Consider the following 26218-nt stretch of genomic DNA (forward strand, 5'->3'; position numbering starts at 1 on the left):
AAAGCATGAAGATCTGGTCTCAACTGCAGGTTTTTATTGATATAAAAGAAGTATTTGATTATATTTCAAAGTCAAAGTTAATTCAGATATTGAAGATGTTAAAACTGTTACTTTCTCTAATAAAATGAGTTAACTGTTTTATATCTAAAAGAATTATACAACTTTTCTTTGATGAAATGAAATAAGACAAGACTGAGATAAAAATAGAAGTATTACAAGAATCTTCAATCTCACTTATTTTATTTACAATATACACTGTATATCTATTCAAAAATAGAAATATAAGAATAGTGTGATCTCTGAGTTATGTAGATGATATTGATCTAGTCTACAGCTCAAAAACTATCAAAGAGAATTTAAAAGTGATTGAAGAAGCTGTAAAGAAAATCTTTGTTAGAGCAGATATTAATTAAATTCAATTTAATATGAATAAAACTGAGTTAATTCATTTCTTTTCTAGATTCAATGAGAAAGAACTATCTCTAACTCTTTTAAATAGAGAGATTAAACCCAGTGTAAATATCAAATGATTAGAAGTATGATCAAACTTCAAGTTGAATTTTAAATATCACATTCAACAAAGAACTGTCAAGGCAGAAAGACTATTAAACAATATAATCAGACTATCAAATACAGAGAGAGATCTATTCTTCCAGGCTATAAGACAGTTATATATAGCCTGTATTACATCAGTAGCTGATTATGAAGTTCAAGTTTGATGAAATAATCAAGAGAATTTCACTGAACTCTTTCAAAGTCTGTAAAACAGAGTCTTGAGAAGAATTCTGAGAGCATTCAAATCATCTTCTATTAAAGTAATGAAAATTGCAGCTTCAATTCCTTCTTCTGCTATTAGATTTGAAAAGGTCTGTATGAACTATGCTCTGAGAGTTATAAAGATAAGCTTAAATCATATAATCAGAGAAAGAGTCTCTTCTTCATTTTCATCAATTAACTCTGAAAATGAACTGAATTGAAATAGATTTCTTAATTGAAATGAAAATAATTCTTCAAAGAAAATGTCTTCTCAACTATACAGACTATACTCTCTGATTAAAAATCAATTTTCTTCTTTAAATATTGAAAAAGTTGATCATGAGAAGTTATCTCTCTGAAGAGAAAAGCTTGAATCTCTTTTAAACTTACAAATAAGTGAACTATTAAAAGAGAAAGAATATGAATAGCATTTGAAGAGAATTTCTACAATCAATATAAAAGACTCTATTCTGATTTATTCAGATGACTCAAAAAATGAAAATTTGAATAGATTAGATGCAGGCATTGCTTATACTGAAGATAATATTAATTTTATCTCAGATTTCTGAAATCTAGACTGTGAATCTGAAGTCTTTGATACTGAACTATTTATAATAGTGAAAGCTTTCAAACTCATAGAAATAAAATCTCATAAAAGAGAAAATAGTTTGAAAGAGACATGAGTATTCTCTGATAGTCAAGCTGCTTTAAAAAGACTTAGAAATAGTCAGATTCATAATAATTAAATGAATCTTGAACTGATCTTAAACTCTGTTTTGAAAATTCAAAAGAGAAGAATATCAAAGCTGATAATTCATCTACACTAAGTTCCTGCTCATATAAATATTCATGACAATGAATTGGCTGATTCAGCTGTAAAAAAGAGTGCAGAATTAAGCAGATCTATTCAAAAAATTGTGTCCTGGTCTTTTATAAAGAGAAAAATAAAAGAATCTTGTTTAGATAAGTGAAATGAAAGCTGGCAGAAATAAAAGAAGAGTATACATTATTCAAGATTTGAAACAAAACTCAAGTGAAAATCTTGTTCAATTAAATATAAAAAGAAAATATTCTCATCTATAATACAGCTGAAACTAGAACATGGCTATTTCAAATCTTATATACAAAGATTTGATGATAGATTTGACTCAATAGAATGCTCATTCTGCAATGTAAATGAGAATTCTGAGCATATTGTAATGCACTGTGCATTATACAATAGTCTCAGAGTCAGATTGAAAGAGAAGTATAATCTAAATCAATTAAATATGAGATTCTTATTCTCAACTGAGACAGGAATTAAATACTTAATAGACTTTCTATCAGAAACTCAAGCAGCTATAAGATAATGGCTAAATTCAGAATTATCTGAATATGAAGAGGAGAAAATCAATCAGATATAGTCTGTTAAAACAGCTATATACTATCTTTTAATAATTTGTTTTGTTATAGTCTCTCTTTACTTTATCTTTTCCTTTCAATTCCTTTCTATCTATCTATTTAATGTGTCTATCTTTAAGACTGTGTTCTCTTTCTCTTTTCCTTTGTCATGATATTGTCAAATGGTTTCAAAGTATTAGAAGATGTTAAAACACTGTAATTTGTAAACAGTTTTTGTATTCTGAGCTGGAATTTTCTGATTTTGCATATCTGAAATTGATGAATGTATAATAGTTAACTTTACAGATATAGGAAAAACCCTGAGAACTAAAAGTTCTCAGGTAGATGTTATAGTCTCTGACTGCATACATCTATAATTGAAGAATAATAATAATAATAATAATAACAAAGTATTTATATCTTTGACAGTTTGAATACTGTGTTTAAGCTTTGAGATTTATTCTTGAGTCTTTGTATTCATGAACTCTCATTTTCAAATCTGTCACTCTTACTTCAGAGATTCTTGATTATTTAAGTATCTTTATATATACTAAAACAGAGGCATTTTTTCTACTCTGTCTGAACTCAATTGAATTTAGTCATACAGACTCTTTTCTCAGTTAAATAGAATTGTATTCTTCTAATTTATTTTCAAGAAGTAGTATTTCTTTCTCACAGTCAAAAATTTCAACTGAAATATTATAAAGAATGAATTTATCTTACTTTTTATCTCTCTCAGATAGAATTATTGTATTTAACAGAGATTCTATTACTGACTTTCAGAGATTCTTATTCTAAATGAGAAATTCTGCACTGAATTCAGGCATTGTAGTCAGAATGATGAAATTTTCAAAGAAAGATAACTCAATTGAAGCTATAACTAATTTTTAAACTTCAGTATCAGTCATTAATTGAGAAAAGAACTGCTGACTACTTTCAATTCTAATTCTGAAAATAAGATTTAAGTTTAGCTTGTTTCTTTACAAGGTCTTCTGATTTGAGACTTTGAGAATAAGTCTTCTATTTCTAGAGATTTAAAAGTTTTTCTCTTTTTATATTTTTTTCTCTTCTTTTCTATGAACAGAGGTCTGAGTAATATTCTTCGCAGTTTTCTCACAATTTTGAGCAGGTTTTGAGATAGCAGGTTTAAAGACAGCAGATTCTGCTACTTGAGCATACATTTTCTTCTTATTTGAAGAAGACGAAGAAGAAGAAGAAGAAAAGAAGAGTCAGTGATTATACTAGAAGTTATCAATATTTTTTAAACTGTGTTTAAAATTCCAAGTTTGAACTCAATCATCTCTTGTAGTTGTCTAGTTTAAGAATAAGTGCTCGCAGGCGGTCATTCAGATGTTTACAGCTTGATATGATATATACTATTAAGTACTAGAAATATTCATGATAGAAAGATAAATGTAGAGATTAAATGTATAATAGTATTTAAGCTATGTTATAAATAGTATTCGCGAACTTCAGTCTATATAGTTGTATGTAGTCAAGAGCTGCTAACTCTATTAATTACATAAGAGATAGAAATAGAGATAAAGAATCTGTAAGAAGCAGAATTTCTTATATACTCTCTTCTCTCTAAGACTTTATCTATGAAGTCTTTCACTGAGTGATTTCATAGAATCAGACTCAGCACTGTAGTAATACTCACTAAAAATTCTTCATATCTATAAAAAATCTTAGTGAGAAACAATTCCTTATTACTATAAAGAGAAAAGAGTCTATCACTCAGTTTCTTATTCTGTAAGATTCTTTGTAATCTGCAGATCTTCCTCTGATTATTATACAGATTTATCTCATATCTTTTATACAGAAGAGTTTCAGTTGACTCTCAATTATTTCTGTAAGATTTCTATATAATTATTATATAAATTTATCTTACAGATAAATCACTTTCTATAAGATTATTCTTATTAAAGAGAAGTATTTATGAGTTAATCTTTTACTCATTCTTATAAATTATCATTCTTTGATATTATAGAGTTGTAAGAAATTTTCTTTTCTTTTATCAACTCTGTAGAATTGTAGAATTAAGATATTCACAGTCTATAATTACTTTTTATAGTTATATTGAAAGATAAAGATCTGCAATTTATAATCACTCTTTATTTACTAGAGCAATCTGACTGTTTTATAAAATCACTTATAGTGTTAATAAATCTCTCTAGAGTAGTATAAATATCTCAGATCTATCTGTGAAATCTCATCTTCTTTTTTCTTTTTCTATAACAGCTCTTATTTTTATAAACTGTGAGTATTCTCATTCATTTACAAAGTCTTTTTATCTAGATGACAGAGAGAGAGTGTTCCTGACAATATTTATATATTAATTCAAGAACTTCTTAAGAATAAAAATTCTTTCAACTTTAATATCTTTATAAATAATATCTGACTACTGTTACACTTTTTATAAGTATCTCTACAACTTCTCTGATCACTTTTTACTAACTTATAAAGTAGAGACATCATCATCTACAATAGTATCTTTATTTCTCTCAGCTCTGTCACTGCACTCAATCTTCAGATCAGTAGTCAATCTCATACCTCTCTTAGAGCAGTCTCTGACTTTTAGTAGCACAGTCTCACTCTTTACCATAAGTTTTTCTGTAAGTAATTTCTTACAGACTCTAACTAATAGCTTCTATAAAGCTCTCAGTACTGTCAGTGATTTCTGCAGTCTCAAAGATCTATAATTATCTTCTCTCTATCTGTATAATCTTTAATCAGATATATGTAAATATATCTAGATTCTTTATCAACAGTTTTTACACTGCAGCGCATTTCAGCAATTTTATTATTAATAAGAGATAAGTTCTTAGAACTTATAAAATTCAGATAATTAAGACAATGTGAATATTATAAATTCATGATAGAAGTTAATCTGAGTAGATGAGCTCTCTCTTCACATTTCAATTACTTTCAGATTGAATACTTCAGTATAACTGAGAGAGTAAACACAGCTTTGTAAGAAGTATCTGATTATATATACAGATAACTAGTCTTCAAGACTCTGCTGCAACTGTATAGACTCTGATATTCAGCTCTCTTGAAATCTGTGTATTTCTAGCAGTCTTTATATTAAATGCAATAATTGTCTGTATCATAGATATGATACTTTCTGCTTCTTTTAAGAGAAGAATTAATAGTTACAGAGAAATTAAGTATCACAGATATTAAGAATATAAGTGTGAATTTTCTTTATTTTTTCTTTATTAATCTTTAAATTATGTTCATAGTTCTGTTTTTATTTTTCTTTATTTATAACTTTAATAATAATATGATTTCTTCTTTTCTTTATATACACTGTGAACTATTTATCTCAGCAGAAACTTATTATCTTGTAGACTAGAGTTTATAAATAATAGTATTAATATCTTTATCACAATCAGATTCTTAATGAAGACTGTATTATTCTAACTTATCAGAATTCACAGTATGAAAGTTATGTCTTAGCTTTTACAGATATCTTATCTGCTCAGATAAGTCTCAAGTGAACTTATTCATTTTATCAGAATACTCTTATCACTGAACCTTGAATCAGAGCTTATAATCTTACTTCTCTGAGTTAACAATCTCTTTGATCTGATATTCTCTTTCACTCTTTAGTACTTTATGAATAGAGTAATGAGTCACAGAATTCTCTTCTAAGAATTTCTTATATTTACAGAGTAAAGATGTCAGGTCACGTGATCTGACTTACTAATCCTTTCATTATATAACTTTTCACAAGCTAGCAATCTTTTAATCACACAAGCTTTACACCTTTCACAGGTTATAAGACTCATTTTAGGCAAAAACACTGTTAATTCAGAATTCCTTGTCAATATAATTATTATTTAACTACTGCTTCATTTAATACATCTATCAGGTGTTAAAATTGTCTTATTCTATTAGTATTGATGTATTTGAGATCTTGTTGATCAATAATACTACTGCTCACTTAAAAAAGAAGTTTGCAGAAACTGCATCACATTTGTAAAAAAGTAAGAAAAAGAGAATAATATTGACAAGAATTTAATAAATGAATATTAAGATGACAGATTTAATACAATCTCACTTATATACATGTTTATAATCTCACATTCTTTTCACTGTGTCAGTTGCAGTTGATAATGATAATTCTTCACACTTATAATCTGTCAGTGAACATTCTTCTGAAGTATTTAAAAGCTTCATTAATAAACATTTCAAAACACTCTCTTAATTTAAAGCTGGTTTAAATACAGCTTCTGACACAGTCAGGCCGGCTCTCTGATCTACTTAACAGCTTAATGCTGATTCTCATGAAGTCTGTCATTCAGACAAGATAATATCAGATTAACAGATAAAACATCTCAAGATAATATTTAAGATAAAGAAGAAGAAGTAAAGAGTTCTAGAACTTAAATTACAACTGAAAAAACTTTATTAATAGAGATTCTCTACAGATTGATCACAGAATGTTAATAATCATTCTGTTATTATCTTTACAGTTATATGAGATTCTAATCTCAGTGAAAGATTGAAATTCAACCTTTATAAACTGAATAGCTATATAGGCAAGACAATCTCTCAATTCAAGAAAGATGTTAAGAATGCTGTGAGATTAAACAGTCTAACTGATATATTTAATTACATCACATGAAGTATCTGTTGAAGCTACTACACAAGCCCTAACCCACGTGACCCACACACATATATTTAGCTTTCACTAGCTACTAGTTAGATAACAACAACTAACCACGTTCAACCTCTCTCACAGGTTATGAAGCCCTTGCACTTCTATGAAGTGTTATAACCATGCAATAATCATACAATAAGCTTTTCAAATAGCTGCTTTTTTCATTCAAATACCCCATATCAAATGCCTGTCAATACGAGATTGATCAACCGCGAAGAGACTTCAGAGAATCAGATAGCTGGATTCTTTCCAACACCAATAACCGCGCGAAGACGATGCAATAATCAAGCCCAAGATAATCCTCCAGAACCCGAAGATATGGCAGACCATGATGAAGCCACCATTCTGAGGCAGCTTATTGCTCAGAAGGATGAGGAAATACACTGAATGAGAACTGCCCCTGCCAATCAAAGCACTCCAGCTACAACTACTGTCAATGATGGCAATGATCTAAGCCCTGATCTTGCAGAATACCTTCAAAATCAAGGCGACACCCCTGCACTGAGCAGAGTCCTTCAAGAATTCCGTGAACGCGTCAAATACCTTCAAAAACCAGGTCTTCTCAAATCAACATCTGATTATCCCATTTGGAAGGAAGAGATTCTGCTTGTCATCAAGCAATCTCACACAGAAGATCTCCTGAATGCAACTACAAAACCCTTGGAGAATGCCTCTAAGGATATGAAATGATTCTGGGAGGAATGCAACTCCTGGCTATACAATTTTGTATGATCTTCTGTTTCTATTGAAGCCAAATCTCTTTTTACTATACCTCAAGGTTCCCTAAGTTCTGCTGCTCTATGAAACATCATAGCAGCATTCTTTTCAGAATGGGTGGAAATCTGCAGAGCTTGCCTGTCCAAGGAATTCAATGATATCAGTGCAACTGCCACCTATGATGGCTTCAACTGCTTGTTCATAGAATGCCTGCTTGCAATCCGCGTTGAGTATATCTGCCTTGGATATGCTAATATCCCCAACTTCATATTCTTCAACAAGCTCCTCAACGGCCTCACCAAGAAGTGGTCAACCTTTATCAGAGATCGCATGGACTATGCAGCAAAGAATGATAATGTCACATCACTAGAAGATGGTTTCCTTGATCTCTGCAGAGATATACTACTCCGCCTGCCGTTGGATGACAAAAATGCCAGAGATGACACAAAGAATGCCAAAGACACCATCAAGAAGGATAAGGATAATAAGAAGAACAACAAGAAGTGCACCCACTGCAAGCAGGATGGCCATGAAGAGCCTTACTGCTGGTTCACACACCCTGAAAAGCGTCCTGTTGATTGGAAGGATAGAACAAAGAATAATAATGAAAGCTCAGCGCCTACATACACCACTGTTGAGCATGTCTACTAAAATGATAACCATGATACCGATAACCATGATACCCGGGCTGTTGAATGCCCATATGATAACCCAGGATAAAGATGATACCCCATGATAACCATGATAACCCACGATAACCAGGCCACCGAGTGCCTATATGATAACCATGATAACTCACGATAACCAGGCCACCGAGTGTGCCTATATGATAACCATGATAACCCACGATAACCAGGCCACCGAGTGTGCCTATATGATAACCACGATAACCCATGATAACCAGGCCACTGAGTGTGCCTATATGATAACCACGATAACAATAACAATAAAATGACAAAAATATGAGAAATGAGACCCCGCAGTGTTCAGATGACTGGGGGGGTAATACAGATACAGGAAGGACGGATTTGAGTGTTTTTTCTTGCATATTCGCGTGTATTTGCATGTATGGAGCTAGTCCTTATGAGAAAACTAGACTCTACTTTGTGTAATTAATTATTATTGCAGATTTGAATAATTTGAGCGCTTTTGACTGCATGGGTTAACTGGCCTGCGTAGCATGGGGGGGTGTTGGAGCTACTACACAAGCCCTAACCCACGTGACCCACACACATATATTTAGCTTTCACTAGCTACTAGTTAGATAACAACAACTAACCACGTTCAACCTCTCTCACAGTATCTTCATGAAATCAAAACTGATTGATACACAGTGTTGATATATGATAGAGAAACAACAGACTCAGAACTCTCTATAAAGAGATGATGAATAAGCACTATTCTGAGATATCAGAAACTGATAACTCTACACATTCATCTCAAACTTCTTGAGTGCAGGTGTGGTTCGGAAGAACGTACAACCGCCGGATAATAACGCGGCCGCCTCCGAACTTGCTTACGAATGTAAAGGGGCCATAGCGGCCACCAATTAATTTAGTGTACAGTATATAAGAAGCCGGCGTATGCCTGTAATCATACACTGACTCAAGCAACCTTTGAATCACATCTGATAGCATGTCTAAAAATCAGTAAGAAGCACAGACTTTTTCAGAGTGTGATAATTTCATCTATGAAGTAATTCATAGTTATCATGCCAGTGTGGTTCTAAAAACATCTCAAAAGATAGTGTATAAAGAGTGATAAGTGAAAGAGTATTTAATTAATACTGCTTCACTTGTTAAGGGAAAAACTTCACACTCAGATGAATACCATGTATTGTATGCAAACAGATGAGATATGAGAAAAGAGATGAGAGTAGTAAATCAGATTCAAAGAAGTCTGCTCTCTACTCAAAAGAAGAATAAAAAGAAGAGATGATTATCATCAGAGTTATACAATAATAACAGAAATCATATAATAATACAGTGATATAATGATAGATATTATACAATCAATGAGAAATTACTGAAATGAATACCTTCTCTAGTTAATATAAACATTCTTCTCTGCTATCTGAACTAGAAGGTATACAGAACCTTTCAGAGAGTTTACTCAAAGTAGTAAGAAAAGCAGCTAAGACTGCTGAACTGAAATCAAAGCTCTGTACACATACAAGAATTCTAAATGAAATTAAGGTCTTGCATACACAGTGACAGACTGAGACAGAAGTTAAACAATAATTAACATTCACTGCAGATCAAGTATTCACTATAAAGAGCTTTATCAACACAATTATCATCATTAATAAGAATAGAGAAAACCAGGTCTTAAATCTGTAGTAGAAGATTAAATGTTTACACAGATAGATAACTATACTGAATCTGAAAATCTTATTACAATTGTTCACAATCTCTTTAGAAGTGTATATATTATCTGAAACTGCTGTACAGAATAAGTGTAAGAGGCCTACACTGAATAGATTAGTATAATATTGATAGGTCTTATATAACAAAGATAAAAACATTAGAGAAGAAAAGAAGAAGAAAGTGCGAGAATCAGCAATCAAGATGAATATTTATATGCATATGTGATGATGTACATGGTGGAGCTTCAAGGTGAGAGAATATACACATGTTTGTAGCAGCTGAGAATCAGTGATTGAGAATGACTGAGAATCAGAGTGTACATGTTCAAGAATAAAGTAGTTGAAATCTGTGAAGTGTAACAGAATAGTCTATATAATTGATTAAGCACAGCCTGTCACATTAGTTCTCTCTTTCAGAAGCAGTTCTCATCAGTCAAGAGTCACTGTTTCAGATAATATAAAACTCAGAGTTCAGATCAGTTAATTATAGCTAACTCATTTCATAAGATATTGCTAACTGCAGTCATGAGATCTCTTATCAAGAATATTCTCAATCTCTTACTCAAGCTCATTATCTTCTTCTATAATATCTGATAACTGTCAGTCAGAAGTCAGCTGAGAAGAGAATGAATCAGTGATAGCACAGCAGAGAAGCTTGTGTAGAATATATTATAAATTTCTGATGATGTGTTAAGACAGTAGTTGTGACTATCTAGAACTTCAATCACTTTATACTTGATATAACAGTAATCTAGTGTATAAGATGAATATGTGATTTATATATTCTTAAGATTCAATTATATCAGATCTTCTATCTTATATTATTCAGCAGAGTCTCAGTGAACATTGATTTAATTCTCTTAATCTTGTTTTACAGTTATTATGAAGATCTCTGTTCAATCACAGATATCTCAGAGTTTTATTACTATATTATCAGTGATCTGAATCAGACTGTGAAGGTTCAGTGTGAACTGTGTAGTCTCTAGAAGATTCAACACTTTCATGTGATATCTGTGTATAAGAAAGAACAGACTTATATCTATTAAAACAGTATCTCAACTGTTGATAGTGATCTCTGCATGTAGAAGAAGATTATATCAATTATCTTATAAGTGATTATAGAACTTATAGAGATAATTCTTCACAGTCTGAATTATCTGTTCTGATACATTATCAGTCTCAGAGTGATAGACAGTTGATAGACAGTGTATAATCTTGAGAACTTAACAGATTCTTGTTCAGAGAGCACTCATAAATTGACAGTCTCAATTCAATATTATAGATCTCAGTAATCTATACATTTAATAGAACAGACTCTGTAGAAAAGCTTTAATAACTTATTCAGTATTTATCTTATTATAAGATTTCAATATTACATCTTTACTCAGTTAATTCACAATAATCAGAATGTTTCTACAACTCTTACTCTCAGATAGATTAATAGTGAAGTCAATTGTTACATCTCATCAGATTCTATCAGAGACATTGAGTGATTTCAATAGATCTTTTCTACAGTTCTTTCATGAGATAACAGAAGAACAGTAATTACAGTTTCAGATGAAGTATCTAATGCTGTTTAATATCTCAGACTAGTAGAACTCTCAGAAGATCATTCTATACAGTTGTTTACAGCCTGAATAACTAATTCTATATAAATCATGCATCTCTTGCATTATCTGAGTGTGTAAGAATTCAGAGTGAGAGACTCAGTATCATTTATGAAATTAGATCTAATTTAATTAGTGGCCAAAAAGCTCCACCACGAACTCGCTCGATTTTTCGAATAAGAACCCGCCGATAGATCCATCAAAAAGCCCTCGATCATACGAGCATTCTGACCCCATCGCCGACCGCATACCCTGTGTGGTGGTGGAGTTATCCAGCCAAATGTGAACCGGACGTTGTTCAAAACTCCTGTGTGGGATTATCCCCTGTTCTCCCCTACCACACCACAACCCCGGGCCAAAGTGCCATACAAATTGTAAGGTGAAGAGACCTAGCCATATGCACCAATCTTCTTGATTTTGGAAGATCCCCAACCTGTAGTTGTGGAGATATCCGAGGAGCGACCTCCGCGAAAACCCTGTCCATCTTTGATGTTTCAAAACACCAACACCAAGTCTCACTCTCGTACCGCCCTTCCCAATCTGGCCCATCCCCGGCAGAAAAATACAAAAAGATACCTCAGCAATAATATCAAGCATATAATCAACAGACTCTTCTGAAGTGCAACCTCCACAGTCTGTCATCAGTGTATCTAGACTTCAACATCAAGTCTCACCCTTGTACTACCCCTCTCAATCTGGCTCATCCCTGACAGAATAATACAAAAAGATACCTCAGCAACAGCATTCAATACATAATCAGTGAACAATGAGTCAACAGCACATCAATAACTATAAAATCAGTATACTTCAAGATCTGACTGAGCCTTTGATCCCTGTACAGTGAGATATATTAAATCTAGCTTTAATATCTCAATATTCAATAGATTCTGTAAGAAATTGAGAACAGCAATACTAGATTTCTATTGAATTTGAGAATTAACTCTATATTGATATAATCATTAACAAAGTCTTCTATTTTGAGATATAAATAACCAGTTCCTCTACATCTCACTGACAATATTTATATTATTATATAGAAATAGACTTATATTCTCTATAATATCAAGACTCTGAAGAGGGAAAGTCTTGATAGAGAGTATATAGTAGTGCATATCTTAGCAGTTTCTATCTCATTCTTCTACAGCAGTTAATACAAAAAAAAGATCTTAGAAATAGTTTTTTACTTCTCTTGAAAAAGTAAGGTATTTTTCTCTGAGTTTTATATAATATTCTTACAAAGAATAAAAAATAGAGCTGTTTTCTATCATAATTTCATATTCTTTTAAGTAAGAATTACTTTTCCAGTGACTGAAGAGCTTTCATTAATACTTAATTCTTTTTTACACTCTTTATTAACTGATTTGAGTTGCACACTTGTTGTGTGAGAAGAATTGAATGATTTAGAATAAAATTGAATAGTTTTAATCAATTTCTCTGCAAAAAATTAATTTATTTTTTGTCAGTTTTTCTCTTAAAAACTGTTATATCATCTAATTCATTATTAATTGATATCATACTCTTTCTCACTGTATCTCAAGAAAGAGATTATAAAGATTTTATTGATTTATCTCAAAAATCAATTTTAGTTTATTAGATTCTCTTCAAAAATCTAATCTAGTTACTGAACTAGTGTGAAAAAAATCAGGTGTTTTATATACAAAAGTCTTTTATTCTTCTTTTGAAACAGTCTGACTAACTTTTCAATTGAAAACAGACTTAGAAATATCTCAATTGAAACAGTCTGATCAACTTTTCATTGAGTGAGAATAATGAGTTTAAAAATACACTCAGTTAATATGAAAAAAGATGCTTTCTCAAATGCTATTTCTGAGATTGAAATTCTGAAGAGAAGAAAGAAAGAAGAAATAGAGAAATAACAAGTTCTTAAAATACAGAAACTTGAAAAATCAAGTAAGATTCTTGAAAAGCAGTGTCTGAGTGAGATGAATGAAGAAGTTCTGTTAATTCTTCATACTCAGACTAGACAACTACAGGAGATGATCAAGTTCAAACTTGAAATCTCAAACACAGTTCAAAAAACATTGAAAATTTCTTATAAAATCACTGACTCTTCATCTTACTCTTCTTCTTTTTTTTCTACTTCTTCTTCTTCTTTAAATCAGAAGAAAACATATACTCAAGCAGCTGAATCTGCTATCTCTAAATCTGCTGTCTCAAAACCTGCTTAAAATTCTGAGAAAACTGAGAAGAATACTGTTCATACCTCTATTCATAGAAAAGTGAAAAAGAAAATATAAAAAGAGAAAAACTTTCAAATCTTCAGAAATAGAAGACTTATTCTCAAAGTCTTAAATCAGAACATTCTGCAAAGAAACAAGCTAAACTCAAATCTCATTTTCAGAATCAGAAATGAAATTAATCAGCAGTTCTTTTCTCAGTTGATGACTGATATTGAAGTTCAAAAACCAGTTATAGCTTCAATTGAGTCATCATTCTTTAGAAACTTCATCATTCTGACTACAATGCCTGAATTCAGAGCTGAATTCCTTATTCAGAATGAGAATCTCTGAAAGTTAGCAGTAGAATCTTTGCTAAACACAATAATTCTATCTGAGAGAGATGAAAAGTGAGATAAATTCATTCTTTATAATATTTCAGTTGAAATTTTTGACTGTGAAGAAGAAATACTACTTCTCAAAAATGAATTGAAAGAATACAACTCTATTCAAGTGAGAAAGAAGCCTGTATAACTAAATTCAATTGAGTTCAGATAAAGCAGGAGAAATGCCTCTGTTCTAGTATATATAAAGACACTTAAACAGTCAAAGATCTCTGAAGTAAGAGTAGCAGATTTGAAAATAAGAGTTCATGAATACAAAGACTCAAGAATGAATCTCAAAGCTCAAACACAGTGTTCAAACTGTCAAAGATATAGACACTTTGCAATCTTCTGTTTCAGAGACTCAAAATATGCATTCTGTGCCAGAGATCATAAAACTAGTGAGTATAAATGTGAAACATGCTCAAAAAGAGATAAAATATGTTAATACACTCTGCTTAAGTGCTCTAATTGTAAAGAAAAACATACATCTAGCTCAAAAGAATGTATATTTGCTTCTAGAACTCAAAAGAACTGAAGAAAAGATAAAGCTCAAAGTTAATCTAGAACTGAAGAGAAGAGTCAAGTCAGTAGACTTATAACTGCAAGCTTAAAAAGAAGAAACTCTCAACTATCTAAATCTTCAAACTTCAATTCTTCTGCTAAATGTAAACAGAATTTGAATTCTTAAACTTCTGTTAAGATTAGAGAATTGACAAATGACTCTGATAATAAACTAGATATAATGCAAGCAGTTGAGATCTCTACTTTTCAAAATAGTTATAATCTACTATCTGATGATAGTGACTAGATTCTACTCTATCTCTACTCTCTTTTAATATGAATATACAACAAAAACAATAAAAAAAGTTTAAAAACTCTTCAAAAATCACATTTATTCAAAATAATATAAATAGAAACTCAAATTGTATTTATTCTTATCTTCAAATTACATTTGAATAAAAAGTTGATTTTATACTACTTCAGAAACCGAATTTTGATGCTGAGTAAAATTACATTATTTCTCATTCAAGTGACTACTGCTTTCTATCTCAAAAGTCTGAGATAAAGTCAAGAGTAGTGATCTATGAAAGAAAGAGATTAAGATATCAATTTAATCTCAGATTTGATATCATGTCTGACCCTGATATTCTGATGAGTGATATTATAGATAAAGAAAATGAGTTTGATACTATACAGCTCATAAATATCTATAATGAAAAGTTATTGAAGAAAAATAACAATATCTGGACAATTGATAGAGAATTTCTGAACATAACTTCATCAAGAAACTCTATAATTGTAGGAGATTTCAATGCATATCATCTCTGATGAAATTCAGAATGCAAGAGAGTAGTGAGAGCTGATAATCTGATTAAATGAATCTTTGAGTATTCAATAGATTTGATTAATAAGTCTGATCAACAAACATTCTTTAGAAAAGACATGAAACAGAAGTCTATTATTGATCTAATCTTCATGTCACAAAATCTAATGAAAAGAAGACTTGTAAACTGATTTATTAATTCAAATAAGACATCAGAATCAGGTCATGAGATTATTCAATTTGATATTGAACTGAGTGAAAAATAAATGAGTGAAAATCCTCTTCTCTCTAATCAGTATAACTTTGAAAAAGCTGATTGAAAAGCAGTTGAAGAAAGCATAAAACTGTTAAAATCTGAAAGACAGAATGAGCTATATTGAAATTCTGGTCAAGATATCTCAAATGAAATGCTTAAGAATAGAGTGAAGCTTATTACATCTATTATTCTAACAAGTGTTAGAGATAATATTTCAAAGAGAAAATCTTCTGAGTATTCAAAATCTTGATGAAATAAGAATATCTCATCTAAAAGAAAAGAATTAGCTACTGCTAGAAGAGATTGAAAGAATGATATAATATCTGATGAAGAGTTCAAAGCTGTCAGAAATAAATATTTTTCAGATATTAAAAGAGCTAAAACAGACTGCTGGAATAAATTTCTTGAAGAAGCATAAGAAAAGAAAGTTTTTAAAGCTTTTAACTATACTAAAACAAGAAGTGTAGCAAAACTTCCAGTCTTAGAATATGAGTTTCAAAATGAATTATATACAGCAAACTCTTTTGAGGAAAAATGTCAAGCTTTTATAAGAATTATCTTTCAGAACTCATCAGATTCAGATTCAGATTCAGAGGAAGAGAATATATTACTTCTCAACTATATTGATGAAAATGACTGGGAATGGCCTGATCTTACATAAGATGAATTAGAGTCAGCTATCTTCTCAAGTTCTGTTAAAACTGCTGCAGATCCTGATTCAATTAATCACTTGATTATTCAAAATATATATTCCTACTTAAAGAATGAATATTTTGAGCTCTTTTTCAATCTCTTGAAAAATAGATATCATTCTGAATACTGAAGAGAAGTCACTGAAGTGATTCTTACAAAACCTAATAGAAAAACTTCAATTTCTAAGTCATATAGAGTAATATCTCTATTGAACTGTCTAGAAAAGATTTTAGAAAAGATAATAGCTACTTAACTATCTTTTATAAGCTCTATAAGTGATTCTCTTTTATTCAGTGAATAAATGAGAGATAGAAAACAGTGTTCTGCAATTAACACTGTTCTCTCAGTTATTCATAATATTTAAATAGCAAAGTATGAGAGTCTGGTCTCAACTACAGTTTTTATTGATATAAAAGAAGCATTTGATTATGTTTCAAAGTCAAAGTTAACTCAGATATTGAAGATATTAAAACTATCACTTTCTCTAATAAAATAGATTAACTATTTTATATCTAAAAGAATTATACAACTCTTCTTTGATGAAATGAAATAAGACAAGACTGAGATAAAAATAGAAGTATTATAGAGATCTTCAATCTCACTCATTTTATTTACAATATACACTGCATATCTATTCAAAAATAGAAATATGAGAATAGTGCAATCTCTGAGTTATATGAATGATATTGATCTAGTCTACAGCTTAAAAACTATCAAAGAGAATTTGAAAGTAATTGAAGAAGCTGCAAAGAAAATCTTTATTAGAGCAGATATCAATCAAATTCAATTTAATATGAATAAAACTGAGTTAATTCATTTCTTTTCTAGATTTAATGAGAAAGAACTATCTCTAACTCTTTTAAATAGAGAGATTAAATCCAGTGTAAATATTAAATAATTAGAAGTATGATTAAACTTCAAGTTGAATTTTAAATATCACATACAACAAAGAACTGTCAAGGCAGAAAGACTATTGAATAACATAATCAGACTATCAAATACAGAGAGAGATCTATTCTTCCAGGCTATGAGACAGTTATATATAGCCTGTATTACATCAGTAGCTGATTATGAAGTTTAAGTTTGATGAAATAATTAAGAGAATTTCACTGAACTCTTTCAAAGTCTGCAAAACAGAGTCTTGAGAAGAATTCTGAAAGCATTCAAATTATCTTCTATTAAAGTAATGAAAATTGAAGCTTCAATTCCTTCTTCTGCTATTAGATTTGAAAAGGCCTGTATGAACTATACTCTGAGAGTTGTAAAGATGAGCTCAAATTATATAATCAGAGAAAGAGTCTCTTCTTCATTTTCATCAATTAACTCTGGAAATGAACTGAATTGAAATAGATTTCTTGATTGAAATGAAAATAATTCTTCAAAGAAAATATCTTCTCAACTGTACAGACTATGCTCTCTAATTAAAAATTAATTTTCTTCTTTAAATGTTGAAAAAGTTGATCATGAGAAGTTATCTCTCTGAAGAGAAAAGATTGAATCTCTTATAGACTTATAAATAAGTGAACTATCAAAAGAGAAAGAATATAAACAGCATTTGAAGAGAATTTCTACAATCAATATAAAAGACTCTATTCTGATTTATTCAGATGACTCAAAAAATGAGAACTTGAATAGATTAGACACAGACATTGCTTATACTGAAGATAATATTAATTTTATCTCAGATTTCTGAAATCTAGACTGTGAATGTGAAGTCTTTGATGCTGAACTATTTGTAATAGTGAAAGCTTTCAAACTCATTGAAATAAAATCTTATAAAAGAGGAAATTGTTTGAAAGAGACATGAATATTCTCTGATAGTCAAGCTGCTTTAAAAAGACTTAGAAATAGTCAGATTCATAATGATTCAATGAATCTTGAACTGATCTTAAACTCTGTTTTAAAAATTCAAAAGAGAAGAATATTAAAGCTGATAATTCATCTGCACTGAGTTCCTGCTCATATGAATATTCATGGTAATGAATTGGCTGATTCAGCTGCAAAAAAGAGTGCAGAATTAAGCAGATATATTCAAAAAATTATGTCCTGGTCTTTTATAAAGAGAAAAATAAAAGAATCTTGTTTAGATAAGTGAAATGAAAGCTGGCAGAAACAAAAGAAGAGTATACATTATTCAAGATTTGAAACAAAACCCAAGTGAAAATCTTGTTCAATTAAATGTAAAAAGAAAATATTCTCATCTATAATACAGCTGAAACTAGGACATGGCTATTTCAAATCTTATATACAAAGATTTGATGATAGATTTGACTCAATAGAATGCTCATTCTGCAATACAAATGCTCATTCTGAGCATATTGTAATACACTATGCATTATACAATAGTCTCAGAGCCAGATTGAAAGAGAAGTATGATCTAAATTAATTAAATATGAGATTCTTATTCTCAACTGAGACAGGAATTAAATACTTAATAGACTTTCTATCAGAAACTCAAGCAGTTATAAGAAAATGACTAAATTCAGAATTATCTGAATATGAAGAGAAGGAAATCAACCAGATATAGTCTGTTAAAACAGCTATATACTATCTTTTAATAATTTGTTTTGTTACAGTCTTTCTTTACTTTATCTTTTTCTTTCAATTTCTTTCTGTCTATCTAGTTAATGTGTCTATCTTTAAGACTGTGTTCTCTTTTTCTTTGTCATGATATTGTCAAATGATTTCAAAGTATCAGAAGATGTTAAAACACTGTAATTTGTAAACAGTTTTTATCTTCTGAGCTGGAATTTTCTGATTTTGCATATCTGAAATTGATGAATGTATAATAGTTAACTTTACAGATATAGGAAAAACCCTGAGAACTAAAAGTTCTCAGGTAGATGTCATAGTCTCTGACTGCATACATCTATAATTGAAGAATAATAATAATAATAATAATTTATGAAATTATAGAACATTATTATCATCAATTAAACATTCTGAGATATCAGTTCTTATACATAGTTCTGAGAGAAATCAGAGTGCTTCTTGATATACTGCTTCAGTGAGAGTCTGAAGAAGTTCATTCATCTGAGCTGCTGTATACCACAGTTCATTCAGTGTAGAGAAAGTGAAGATATCAATGACAGTTCTAACTGAAGAAGCACATATAGTGTCATGAACTGTTTTATCTTGATTAACTAGTATCTTCAGGTTCAAGAGTCAGTGCTCTCAGTTCATTCAGTAAGTATCTGTTACATCAGATGATATATCTTACTCTCATCATAAGAGAGCATCTGTCATCAAGTTCTGACTATCAGAACAGTAGTATATTGTAAAATAAAAGCAGCTTAAGAACTCAGATCATTATATCTGTCATTCAGTGAGTTTACAGATAGTTGTGAAGTATTTGAGATTCTTATAATCTATGACTATCTCAAATTCAGAGATATTTCAGAGTTCAGAGTCTCATTCTTCTAAACAGTGTATAATTGTAAGAAGTTTCTTATTATAGATCTCATAATTATATTCAGCAGAACTCAGTTTCTTAAACATGAAGATACATGATCATAGAATATCTTCATTATTATATTATAATATCACTTCTTCTATTATATAGTCAGAGAAATCAGCTTCAATAACTGTCTCATGATCAGAATCAAATGTTATCAGCAGAGAAGTATTAATGAACATCTTCTTCATCTGTGTAAATACAGCTTCAGTATTTACTGATTATTGAAATACTGAGTCTTTCTTAGTAAGATCTGTAAGTAATCTTATAATATCTGAGAAGTTTTGTATAAATCACTGATAGAAGTTAGCAAATTCAATGAAGCTTTATATATCTTTCACAGTATGCAGAGCTTCTCATTCAAGAATGACAGAGACTTTCTCAGAATTCATTCAAATCCTCTTATCAGCTTCTATAATAAAACTCAGATACTTGATACTCTTGACTTTAAAATCACACTTGTTAATATCTATCAATAGTTCTGCTTCTCATAGTCATTGTAATATCTTTCACATATACTCTTGATATTCTTTTCTGAATTCATCAGTGAAGATGAGAATGTTATCTAGATAAGTAGATACAAACTTATCAAGGAAATCTCAGAGTACTCAGTTAATATACTTCTGAAATGTACTGAGAGCATTAGCTAGTTCAAAGAGTGTAACTATTCATTTAAAGAGATCATAACATGTTCAGAATACTGTAAGTCATTCATCTTCTTCAGTAATACAAATCTTATGAAACATAGTAATAATATTTGATTTTATAAATCATTGAGCTTATCTGATTCATGCTAGGATTTCATTGATGAGAGATAAGAGATATTAATCTTTCTTTGTCAATCTGTTCAGATCTCAGTAGTTCACACAGAATCAGAGTTCTTCACCTAGTTTCTTTGCAAAGAGAATAGAGACTGTAGCAGAAGAGTTACTAACACATATAAATTCTTTATTTAACAGATCATTGAGTATCTTTCAAAGAAGAAGAAGTTCATCTCAGAACATGTTATAAAGAGAGCCTCATGACAGTTTGAGATTCTTATTATTCTTTTTCTCTAACTTGATACTGTGATTCACTCTGAGATCTCATAAGAGAAGTATATTTATAATATTGTCTTGTTAGAAGATATCTAGATATTCATGATATTATTAAGAGAGTTTCATACAAGAATCTGTTATTATAATATGAAATAATTTTTCTAGAGCCTTTTTAATATTAGTCAGACTAGTAAAATAGATTGATACATAATTCTGCTATCAGTAATTCTTTCAGTAACTTCTTTTTCTGAGCATTTCATAGACAATGACAGAGATCTGTGTCAGATCAATAGTCTTGTAAATGTTATCTTCATGAATTCTATCATTATTAGAGAATATTAAGCTTCTATTTCAAGCATTTAATAAGATGCCTTGTTTAGATAGTCAGACAAGTTCTAACATAAGATTATAATTAAGATTATCAACTTTATATATATAGATATCTTCATATTGATGTTCTCTCACATCTATAATCAGCTTTATCATGTAACAGGTACAAATGTCTTTTGAATCATCAAATTCTGTGAGAAGTTGAGATTTTGATAAAGAGATACACTGAAGGTTATGACATCTTACAACTGAAGATTTTATCATTATATAGTGATATAGATCACTGTCTATCATGGCTTTTATATTATATATATTATCAATCACAGTAGATACAAGAATCACATTCATTATTATCTTCTCTTCAAATTATTGTCATCTGACCTCTTCAAGCTTCTGTTTACAAATTTGAACAGAAGCTAATCTTTTCTCTGTTTCATCAGAGTATTCTCATAGTTATCTTCTGAATCTTTCTCTAATATAACATAGTTGATGTGAACAGATGCTGATTCATTTTTTGAATGAGAAGACACTGATCTTTCTCTCAAGTATGAAAATACATAGATTAATCAGCAGTTGAAAGCAATGTGTTCTGATCAGTTACAGTTGATACATACTTCACATTGACATCAATCAGTGACTTCTTCAGAAGTGATCTCAGAGACTCAGAAGTCTGTTCAGACAGCAGAGACTCTTACTTATATATAGATATTCAAGTCTACTCAATTCATGACATCTGCATTATTATTATTTCTCAGCACAGGTGTATAAGTCACTGAGATGTAATATCTTCTATCACTGTTCTATATATTCTTAAGCTTAGTAAGATGATCATTCATTGTTCAGAGCTGTGTGCAGAAGTCTTTATAAGTCTGGTCTTCATCTATACTTACAAGAGCTTATAAGAGTTCAAAAGTTAATGTCTTCTTAAGCATGCTAATCTTCATTTAATTCTCTTAAGATTGATCATCTGCTTCTAGAATCTTGATGTTGAAGTCAGAAATAAATGTTATAAGAGGAATATTTCTCTGTCAGACACTCTATAGTCAATCTAATACTTTCTGTTATATAACAGTGTCTCAGAACAGAATATTAAGATATTTCATAATATTATCAGGCATTTATAACACTGATTCACATGCTTTCATTCATGAATAAAACTTCTATTTTATATGATCTTTCAATTGTTCATTGATATATCAATCTTGATTAATTAATGAACTGATGACATCTTCATCTATACTCAGTTTCATGAGTATTTTCATCCTTCATGATGAGTAGAGAGTGAGATTGAAAGTATTGAAATATATAGAAGTATCTAAGCATTCTTTCAGTGCTTTTATATTCAATTCTATAGATGTTGAAATCACATGAGTTAGTTATTGAATCTCTTTGTATTGACATTATTAAGTTGTATACATATCAGCTATTTATTATTATTGTAGTTTTAACATTGCTCAGAGTCACTGTGACACTGCATCTATACTCATGTTCAGAGATTCTCTTATATTATTATTAGACATGACTATATCATTTGTCAGATATGTAATATCTGTGAAATTTGAAGAAGTGTAATTATATGAATATCTCATATATCTGAGTGTCAGAACTCTCAGGTCTTTCACTGATATTCTCTTTGTAGAATCTTATTATGAGATCAGAGTGACTGATAAGCAGCTTCTATCTGAGAACTCAGTGTCTGTTTAACTGTTTCTCTATTTCTTACATATTATCATGTGTTCAGATATCTCTTGATGCCCCGGTGGCTGAATGGTTAATGCGGCCACCCGGTAGCACCTTGGCGTGGGAAACCAAGGCGCGTGGGTTCGAAACCCGCAGGGGATACATTAAATCCGGAACTCAAGCACCTCAGGTTCCTAATAAATACAGAGGTGTACAAATCGCTTCAATGAATTGCTCTATGTTCCTGGGCTGGGAAGTTATTATCGCATGTATCTAATTGTCACTCCTTTGTATTTTCCTATGTTCTTGTTATCTTGGCGTGGTCTCAACACCTGTATTTCCTCCTGTATAACCAACACTTGACCTGTATTTAACATCACGCAAGGACTCATCATAAGCTCCGCTTGCATATGAGTATAATGGAAGAATAATAATAATAATAATAATAAGATATCTCTTGATGAATAATTATTTCTGATGAGAAGACAATGTGTGAATAATCATTTTCTAATAAGAAGACAATGAACATTTTTATAGTGTAAGAGGCCTACACTGAATAGATCAGTATAATATTGATAGATCTTATATAACAAAGATAAAAACATTAGAGAAGAAAAGAAGAAGAAAGTATGAGAATCAGCAATCAAGATGAATATTTATACATGTATATGATGATGTATGCAGTGAAGCTTCAGAGCGGGAGAATATACATGTGTTCATAGCAGCTGAGAATCGGCAATCAAGAATGGCTGAGAATCGGAGCATACACATTCAAGAATGAAGTGGTTGAAATCTGTGAAATGTAACAGAATAGTCTATATGATTGATCGGGCGCAGCCCGCCACAATGAGAATCTGAATATAAAATATATTAAGTCAGAAGATCTGTCAGAGCTATCAAGCTTTAATAATAACTGAAAAAATAATACTGCAATCAGCTGATTAAGTCAGATATAATTATATTATTGAATTGAATGTAAACTTACAGACAGATAGTTAATAGAATTTTAACAAGTCTTAAGATCTGCTGCATTTCTACATGAAAAAGTGAAGTTATTATGAATAACTGATAAAAAAATGAATCTTACTAACTTGAAATAATATTCATTCTCATGAATATGAAATGAGTTTTTCAAATGAATCTTGTACAACTTTGAGAAAGTAAATATATAAGATAAGTGTTATAAATACTTTACTAAGTATAGATAAGTAAGTGATTTTATATTATACTTTACACACTTCAGCTTACACTATCTTACATTGAATAAAGAGTTTTCAACATCTTTCTATTTATAGATTTTCATTCATAATCTTATATCTAAGTTAAGAGTGAAATGAAAATGCTTAATCTCATAGTCAGACACAGTGAAGAAAGCATATAATATTCTTATTATACAGAAATAAGTGAGTCAACTGTGATAAAAAATACTGTAATTAAGTATACTTTAACAGAGAATGAGTAATCAGACTTCTATAATATAAGTCATATATCTGAATGTAATGAATTTAGATTTGAATACTATTACTAAAGTACTGAATTCTCTGAAAAAGAAATTCTCTGAGTGAAAATCTTGATATTATAAGTATTGAGCTTGCTTCAACTGCAGACATTAAAATCATGATGCAAAAGATTACACATAGTGTGCACAGTTAAGAGAAGAAAGAGAGTTAAAAAACTAACAGAATCAGTGAGCTCAGAGACACTTGCTGATATTCTATAAAAAGTCTTCAAAGTGAAAGAGATGTCTGTGTTAGAAGATTCTCTGAATTCTGTAAATATTAAGAGAAAGCAGACTTCTGAATGAGATGCAGATAAGAATAATGAAGCAGATATCTATCTCAATATGTTAAGATCTGAAATGTTAATGTATAAGAGACACTTGAATAAGAATTGAGAGATAGCTGTAAAAGTGTTAGTAAATATAGAAGCTTCTATACAATATATTAGCAATTATATTATCTGAAGACTGAAAGAGATCTGCTGAGTGAAGAATTCTTAATATATAAGATTATCTGATAACTGATATTTAATATCATCTGTAAGAGTAAGAGTTCTCTTATACTTTGAAGAATAATCTTACTATATTTGAGTATGAGAGCTGTAGAATATGAAATACAATCTTATTCTCAGACTTAATTGATTTCAAAGATTCAATCTGCAGATTTAATGATGTACATGTTATATACAGTTAATTGATAGAAAGAAAACAGTTCATACAATTCTATTAACTAATATGAGAAGGACATTTCATGTCTCTGATATAGAAGAGTTAAATCTGCTTATATATTAATGAGTAAAGAGAATAATTCACAAGATCTCATCTGAAAGCATTCTGTATGTTATACAGAATCTGAAAGTGAAGAAAACTAAGATAAAGAATATACAGAAGAATAAGTGTATGAAAAAGCTTCTGAAGAAGCATAGAAAGATCTTTCAAACAGATCTTTTATCAGAATTACTGCTGAAATAAGAATTCATACATAAGATTGACACAGAAGATGTAAAATCAGTCAATCAGAATACATACTCTCTGTTACAAGCATATCTTGAAGAATAGAAGTATCGGATCACAGACCTTCTAAAATGTGATCTTATATAACTATTATTAAGTATATGAGGTTTTTCAGTTCTATTCATGAAAAAGATAAGTGAGAAGTAATGAATATGTATCAATTATCAAGCACTTAACAAGCTTATAATCAAGAATGAATATTCACTATCATGAATTCAATAACAGTTAAATATGATTGAAAACATCTAATATCTATCAAAAATTAATCTTCTCTCAGAATACTGACAGATCTGTGTAGATGAACTATCAGTATTATAAATCATATTTAATATATAATGAAGAAAGTTTGAATTTCTGATAATATTATTCAGTCTGATAAATGCATCTGTTATCTTTTAAATGATGATAAATATGATTCTTTATAAATAGAATGAAATCTCATATCTTGTATATCTCAATAATATTCTAGTCTTTTCAAACTCATATAATAAATATCTGAAGTATCTTGATAAAGTGCTTATAACTCTGACAGAGTATAAGCTCTATATTAAATTAACAAAGTATGTGTTTAAAATGAAAGAGTTGAAGTTCATAGAATATATAGTGAGTGATGACTGTATACATCTCATTCTGAAGAAATTGAATATTATAGTGAATTGACTGCAGCTGAGAAATGTATATCATGTATAATAGTTTCTTAAATTAGTCTCATATTACTGTAGATTTATCAAGAATTTCATATGAATATCTGTATCTCTCTCAGATCTCTTAAGAGAAATAGATGCAAATCTGTGAAAGAAGAAGTTTTATTCAATCATCTAAAATATTATATATGAGAAGGCTTTTCTCACACTGAGAAAATATATAATAATATT

At 30.1% G+C, this 26218-nt stretch overlaps 4 protein-coding genes and 1 pseudogene across 5 annotated transcripts; 4 read left to right on the forward strand and 1 right to left on the reverse strand.

The window, feature by feature from the left end:
• Positions 1-6787: 6787 nt before the first annotated feature.
• BDBG_17562 (uncharacterized protein) lies at positions 6788-7192 on the forward strand (the record flags this gene model as incomplete). Its single annotated transcript, XM_031725252.1, has 1 exon — positions 6788-7192. The coding sequence occupies exon 1, from the start codon at positions 6989-6991 to the stop codon at positions 7190-7192; it is 204 nt and encodes a 67-aa protein (XP_031580008.1). The 5' UTR covers positions 6788-6988.
• On the forward strand, positions 7193-7561 carry BDBG_17563 (uncharacterized protein; the record flags this gene model as incomplete). Its single annotated transcript, XM_031725253.1, has 1 exon — positions 7193-7561. One exon carries the CDS (start codon positions 7193-7195, stop codon positions 7493-7495), a length of 303 nt encoding a protein of 100 aa, XP_031580009.1. The 3' UTR covers positions 7496-7561.
• Positions 7562-7748: 187 nt separating this feature from the next.
• Positions 7749-8173, forward strand: BDBG_17564 (uncharacterized protein; the record flags this gene model as incomplete). Its single annotated transcript, XM_031725254.1, has 1 exon — positions 7749-8173. The coding sequence occupies exon 1, from the start codon at positions 7853-7855 to the stop codon at positions 8171-8173; it is 321 nt and encodes a 106-aa protein (XP_031580010.1). The 5' UTR covers positions 7749-7852.
• A 3453-nt stretch (positions 8174-11626) lies between these two features.
• Positions 11627-12236, reverse strand: BDBG_17565 (uncharacterized protein; the record flags this gene model as incomplete). The annotated part of the gene is made up of 1 exon (XM_031725255.1): positions 11627-12236. The coding sequence occupies exon 1, from the start codon at positions 12134-12136 to the stop codon at positions 11627-11629; it is 510 nt and encodes a 169-aa protein (XP_031580011.1). The 5' UTR covers positions 12137-12236.
• A 10668-nt stretch (positions 12237-22904) lies between these two features.
• Positions 22905-22993, forward strand: BDBG_17566 (annotated as a pseudogene). The gene has a single exon. The product of its transcript is annotated as a tRNA-OTHER (tRNA).
• The last annotated feature ends 3225 nt before the right edge of the window (positions 22994-26218 follow it).

The sequence above is a fragment of the Blastomyces gilchristii genome (genome assembly GCF_000003855.2).
Source record: "Blastomyces gilchristii SLH14081 genomic scaffold supercont1.17, whole genome shotgun sequence".
Taxonomy (NCBI): Eukaryota; Fungi; Ascomycota; class Eurotiomycetes; order Onygenales; family Ajellomycetaceae; genus Blastomyces; species Blastomyces gilchristii.